This window comes from Chrysochloris asiatica, unplaced genomic scaffold (genome assembly GCF_000296735.1).
Source record: "Chrysochloris asiatica unplaced genomic scaffold, ChrAsi1.0 scaffold00047, whole genome shotgun sequence".
In the NCBI taxonomy this organism is placed as follows: domain Eukaryota; kingdom Metazoa; phylum Chordata; class Mammalia; order Afrosoricida; family Chrysochloridae; genus Chrysochloris; species Chrysochloris asiatica.
In genome coordinates, this window is record NW_006408565.1 from 19,571,580 (window position 1) to 19,577,978 (window position 6,399).

At 45.4% G+C, this 6,399-nt stretch overlaps 1 protein-coding gene across 1 annotated transcript in view; it reads left to right on the forward strand.

Moving 5' to 3' along the window:
- The window catches only part of LOC102818115 (group IIC secretory phospholipase A2-like), a 30,614-nt gene extending 26,541 nt beyond the window's left edge, over positions 1–4,073 (forward strand). The window contains exon 5 of the mRNA XM_006862407.1: positions 3,904–4,073. Coding sequence (XP_006862469.1) covers positions 3,904–4,073 — 170 coding nt within the window. The remainder of the gene's footprint in view (positions 1–3,903) is intronic.
- The last annotated feature ends 2,326 nt before the right edge of the window (positions 4,074–6,399 follow it).

Genomic DNA, 6,399 nt, shown 5'->3' on the forward strand with positions numbered 1-6,399 from the left:
GTGGCAGCGGTAGTGAGGTTGGCCCAGGATCGAACATTGTTTCGTTCTGCTGTGCATGGGGTCGCTGTGAGTCGGTTCCGACTCGATGGCACATGACAACAACAACATGTTGCATTTGAGATGCAGAGTAGACATCCCTAGGAGGCACATGCCTATCTGAGTCAAAGAAAAGTCTGGGCAAGAGTTGAGAACTTAAGAGTCATTAGTCTCAGATGGCATTTAAAGCTCTGAGTCTGTACAAGAGCACCCAGAGAAAGAATTTAGAGAAGGTCATGATTGCCCATGAGGCCAGGGTTCAGACAGTGGTCCTGGGTTACCCATCAGCAGGAATGCACATCTTCTTCCCAGGCCTCATTTGTAGATATGTATTTCATGGAATGTCTTGAAGTTGTAACTTCCTTTATTCATGCCTCAGCTTCTCCATCAGAAAACTGGGAGATGAAGGATCTAGATCAAGGCTGCCAAGGATGGCATTTCTTGGCTTAAGGTCTGCCTCTTTTTCCAGGTTTTGAGGTCTGATCCTAACAAGGCTAAGTGGTGCCCACAGAAAATGAGGGTCTAGGCCATGCTCAAGAGCAGTCACAAAAGGCTTGGGGCATGTTATAAGAGGTAGAACTGAATGTTCAAGTAAATAATTATACTCCACACACTAGAAAGGATCAGAAGAAATGGCAAGAAAGGGAGAGGGGAGTGAGAGAAGAAGAAAGAGAGAGGCTTAAAGAATAGAGATGGAAGGAAGATGGGATGGAAAATAAGAAAGGAACAGAAGACAAGGAATAAACTGAAAACGGGAAAGATGAGAAAGAAGTGGAGAGGCAGTGGTTGGGGAGGGGTGGGAGCAGTGGCAGCCCTGGGCATCAGACTCTTTGGGAAGAGAAGGAGGATAGATGGGGCAGAGAACCAATCCTTCAGGACCTAGTGGGTTGCCCTGCAGACCAGGGCTGCTGCTCTGAAAGGGAAGACAGTGATGTTCTAAGGACAAAAGAAGAGAGATGGATGGGGACGAAATCTCTGAAAGGACTCCCTTGGGGAGCTAAACTTGAGTCTTGATGGATTGTCACAGATGGAGAGGAGGGTGTGGGAGGGCAAAGGTAGTCCAGGCATTAGGAACAGTAGGAACCACAGGAACCAGCCCCAGAGGTGTGAACATCGCTGGCATATTCGTGCGGGTGAACGGAGGTGCGGCTGCAGCGTAGGGTGGGTGTTGACATGTCTTGAGAAATCAAATCTCCAGGGAGATGTGGGAGGACAGCTTCCTGAAGGCATTGTGGACTTTGGAAAGAGAGAATGGCAAACAGATTCTAGCCAGCACTGGGTCCAACTTAACTCTTTCAAGACCAAATTATTTTCTGATTTTAATTTTTTGTTGAAGCCATGTGTTTTTGGTAATGAAAGACGTTTTGAATGAAATAAACATTTAAAAAAATTTTTTGAGACAATATGGATGTGGATACACTTAGTGGGACACATATGTCCCAAGGGATCTCTAGTTCTGGGGTGGATAGGATGAGGCCCGTCTTTGCAGATTACATAGGCCCCCACCAAATGACAGCACACACTAAAAGTAGGACAGTTACTTCCCACTAAACTTTAGGGGTAGAAAATGTAGGTGGGTATTATATGTCACGTGAATCACAAAAGAATTAAAAGGTATTTCTTTTTTCTATAGGTGAAGCTAAGAGAGCAAAATTCTAATACTGTAGTTGTTACGTGTCAATCAGTTCTGACTTATAGTCACCCTGTATAGTGTTGTCAAGGAGCATGTGGTGAGTTTGAACCGCTGACCTTCTGGTTCAAACAGACCTTTTAGTGCAGTGCATATCCTACAACGCCACACCAGTAAGCATTTGCAGCACTTTCTGTGTACAAGGCACATCTAAACCACTCTATCTATAAACAGCATCAATCCTCATGACAAACCTACGACGTGACACTATTCTTCATTCTGATACTATTATTTAATCACCATTTTATTGACGAGGATTGTTATTATTGGCTACCCTTGAATTGGCTCCTGACTCTTGATGACCACATATACAATGGAACAAAATGCTGCCCAGTCCTGGGCCATGCCCATGTTCAGTTGTGAATCTGACCATTGTGATCCACAGAGTTTTCAGAAGTAGATTTTCAGGCCTTTCTTCCTAATCTCTCTTAGTCTGGAAGTTCCACTGAAACCTATTTATTATCACAGCAACACACAAACCTCCACTGACAGGTGGTAGTTGTGCATGAGACACAATGGCTGAGAACAGAACCCGAGTCTCTCATATGGAATGCAAAAACAGTACCTCATCTACGAAGATGCCAAAACCAGAAGCAAATTCATTGTTGTTGAGTCAATTCTGACTCATAGTGACCCTACAGGACAGACTCGAACTTCCTCAGAGGGTTTCCAAGCTGTGATCTTTACAGGCACAGACTGCCACATCTTTCTCCCATGGAGAGGCTGGTGGGTTTACGTCAGCAACCTTTCAGTTAGCAACTGAGTGCTTCAGCCATTGAGATACCAGGAGTCCTTAAAGGTGAGGATACTGAGGGTCTCCTTCAAACCCTAAAAGGAGAGCAGAACTGGGGTAGAGTTATCTAGAATAGGAAAATGTACCTTAAATACCCCTTCCACATATGCTCACTCAGACACACAGGACATCACAGCTCTGTTAAACAAAAGGTCTCACCTAATACTGAGCGCATGTGTCAGCATCTGTTTGAATGGTGGAAATACTGTGATGAGGAAGACAGACAAGATCCTGGCCTCACGGAGCCTACACTTCATTGAGAAGAGACAGTCAGCAAGTAAACAGGTCAAAACAGTACAGATTGTGAAAGTACCATGACAGAAATGGACAGAATGATGGGAGAGAACGCTTTAGATCCAGTGGTCTAGGGAGGTCCTGTTTGAGGAGGTAAAATTGCAGTGATTTCCAGAGCACAGGGATCGATTCCAAATGGAGAGACTGGCAAGAAGCAGCCTGCGTTGTAGACTTTGGCAAGGACTTAGGATTTCTTCTCTAAATAATGGGAAAGCCACAGCAGGGATTTAAGCAGAACCTAATTCAGGAAGGAAGAGTTAATAATGATGGCTATCTGGGTAGTGGTCAAGAAGGTGGAGACAATGGACAGAGGATGAAATAGTATACCCACCCTCCCCCACCCCCCTAGGACTTGCTGGTGGACTGGATGTGAAAAGACAAAGGACTTGAGTCAAAAATAGTTGGTGTCATTTACTGAGACAAGAGTGTGGGTGAAGGACAGGCATGGAGGGTGGAGAAACATCCATCTAATCAGGAGTTCCCTTTTGAACCTCTTAGGTAGCAGATGCTGGAGACATCCAGGTGGGATGGCAAGTAAACTGTTGGAGTATGAGATGAATTCTGAGAACATGGGTCCCGATGCCTTGGCTTAGTCTCTGGGTGTCACAGATGGTTAGAGGTTCAAAACCACACTAAAGTCCTGGCAATCCATGTCTGTAAAGCTTCCAGCCAAGAAAATCCTGTGAAGAAGTTCTGTTCCATAGCACATGGGGTCTCCATGAGTGAGAATCTACTTGACAACAGTGGTTTTTGGTTTGGGGTTTGTCTTGGACTGTGGGCTGGTAACTTCCAAAAGAACTGCCCACATGAACTCAACCTAATTCAGGGTACCTGTTTTCATCAGCCCACACTCTCCCCATCTTAACTCCCTCCAGGCTTCTCTTTACTTCAGCACTTGTGGGATGTCCAGATGTGGCTGTGGAAGGGCTTAGAGAAGAAAGAAAAGGCTTCTCGGTTTCTTTCATTTCTGTTGTAACTATGGATCCCTGGCATCTCACTCTTCATTCTCCCCAATCTTAGAGCCAAACCCTGGCGGGGGTGGATTTTGCTGGATGCTCCCAATGACCCTCTAACCCCTATCTTTCTGCAGGTGAATGTGCCCTGAGTCCTGGTGTTGGCTGCCTCTGTGGACTGAAGGCCTGCGAATGTGACAAGCAATCTGTGTACTGCTTCAAAGAGAGCCTGTCCACCTATGAGAAAACCTTCAAGCAGTTCTTCTCCAGCCGGCCCCGATGTGGCAGGCGCAAGCTCCAGTGCTAGGGGGCTATAGGGTCCTCTTTGATGTTCAGCATCTGCTCCAATATCACTCTTCTAGGGAGCCTTCCAGATTACCCCCACCAGGCCCCAGTCCTTCTCTCAGTAAAATGTCTCCCTCAAGGGGCAGCTTACCCTGCAACATTCTAGTGCAGGGTCCTCCTGTCTTCCTTGATGCTCGGCTCTTGGGAACTAGAGATCAGGAATGAAACAGACTAAATCCCTACCCAGAGGGACCTTGTGTTCATTTTAGAGAGGGAGCAGACCATAATACATTCAGAAAGTAGAAAGTGCTATGAATAAAGCCATGTGGGGAAGAGGCATCCCGAATAACCCATCTCTGGACATTTCTGGAAAGGAAGAGGCAATAAGATCTATCCAGAACTCTTCCTCCACCCCAACCCCAAATCAGAATGCAGGGCAGACCTGGAAGCTACCCCTACAATCCAGATCTAGCTGGGACCAAATCAAGTTGAGCAAAGGGGTTGGTGCACACTCAAGGGACCCAAAAGGCACACTTAGAGTTTGTTTCTCATCTGCTCAAGGTCTGCTTTGTGTAACCCCCCAGATAGGAAAACATGGATACCATTTTCATCTCTCAGGAGGCAGAGCATCATGAGAATAGCAGTCTCCCGCTGCTGCCATGTGGATGACATGACCAGAAAGAAGCCACAGTTAGCCCCAGTGGTCAGTTGCTTTTGGCTGGACTATGTATGCCCAGTGGGAAGTAGAATCTTGGCAGAGTCTGAGTAGAACAAGAAAGAAGATACCAGAAAAGAGAGAGAGGAAGAGATTTAAAAAGAAATGGAGGAAGAGGAGATGGGAGAGGGAATCAAATGTAGCCAAATTTTCCATTCAGATTTAGAATCCCTGGTTGCATCAGACTTACATTCTAATAAATATTAAAGTGATGCAATTTGGGTAGATTCTGACCTTTAGCGTGCCTGACTGGTATAGCACATTGCAAAAATGACCACAACTGTTCTTGTCTCCCTTTAACTTTGCCTTCACAGTGTAATAGAAGTAGAGTTTTGTTCCCCACCCCTTGAGTTTGAACTGATCTTGCGGCTTACTTGGGTTAATTGATTAAGTAGAGGAAGTGATGGTCTACCAGTTCCAAGTCTAGGTCTCAAGAGGTCTGGTGCACTCTCTTTGGTCTCTGTCAGAACAAGTCTGGGCTAGCCTGCTGGAACACTAGAGCCCGTGTGTCTCAGAATTGGGTCAGTCCAGTTATCGCAGCTAAGACCTCAGATGAGAGCCTAGCCAAGATCAGCAAAGCTTGTCCATAGCCAACCGCAGACACATAAGAGAACCAAGCTGAGACCCAAACAACTGCCTAGCTGAGACCAGCCTAAACAGCTAACATGCAAAATTGTGAACTAAATAAAAGTTGCTATTTTAAGCTACTTAAGTTCTGATGTGGTTTGTTAAACATCAATAACTCACTGGTCTAATTGGTCTTTACTGATTGAGACTGCTAAGTTCTTGGGTTATGGAGAAACCTGTTTTCCTCTAAGGACCATCATATATTCATTCATCCAACCAATATGTATTGAAAACCTACTCCAAACTAGGCCCTGTGCTGTTGGTTGTTGTTGTTAGGTGTCACTGAGTCAATTCCGACTCACAGTGACCTTATACACAACAGAATGAAACACTGCCTGGTCCTATGCCAGCCTCATAATTGTTGTTAAACTTGACCCCATTGCTGCTACCACTGTGCCAATCCATTTCACTGGGGGTCTTTCTCTTTTTTTCTGACCCTCCACTTTACCTAACATGATGTCCTTCTCCAGGGACTGGTCCCTTCTGACACTATATCTGAAGTAAGAGAGACGAAGTCTGGCCATTCTAGTTTCTAAGCATTCTGTTTGTATTTCTTCCAACATAAGCCCTGTGTTAAGGGTCCAGAAATAAAGATGCATCAGACCCCAAGGAGTTCTCAGAGCAGGAGCAGATGTTAACTAAACAGGCAGTTACTAAATAGTGAGAAACTTTGGAATTGAGGTCAGCATGAAGAGCAAGGACCACAGTCTAGAAGGGTTAGGGAAGGTGGCCAGAGGAATGCTGAGGTCGAACATCTCTTTGATACCTGAAAGGCCTGAAAAAAGGTGAGGAGTTAGGAAGGCCAGTGGGGATGTTCAGAGTTTCCTAGGTATAGTGATGGAAGAGAATTCAACTTTCACAGATTATAAGTCCATATCCACATATCTTTCTCCATCATAGCCAATGGTCCCTTCAGTCTCCTACTTGTTCAGGCCAAAACCCTGGACATTGACCTCTTTGTCTCACATCCCACATCCAACCTATTGGTTGTTGTTGTTGTTGTTGT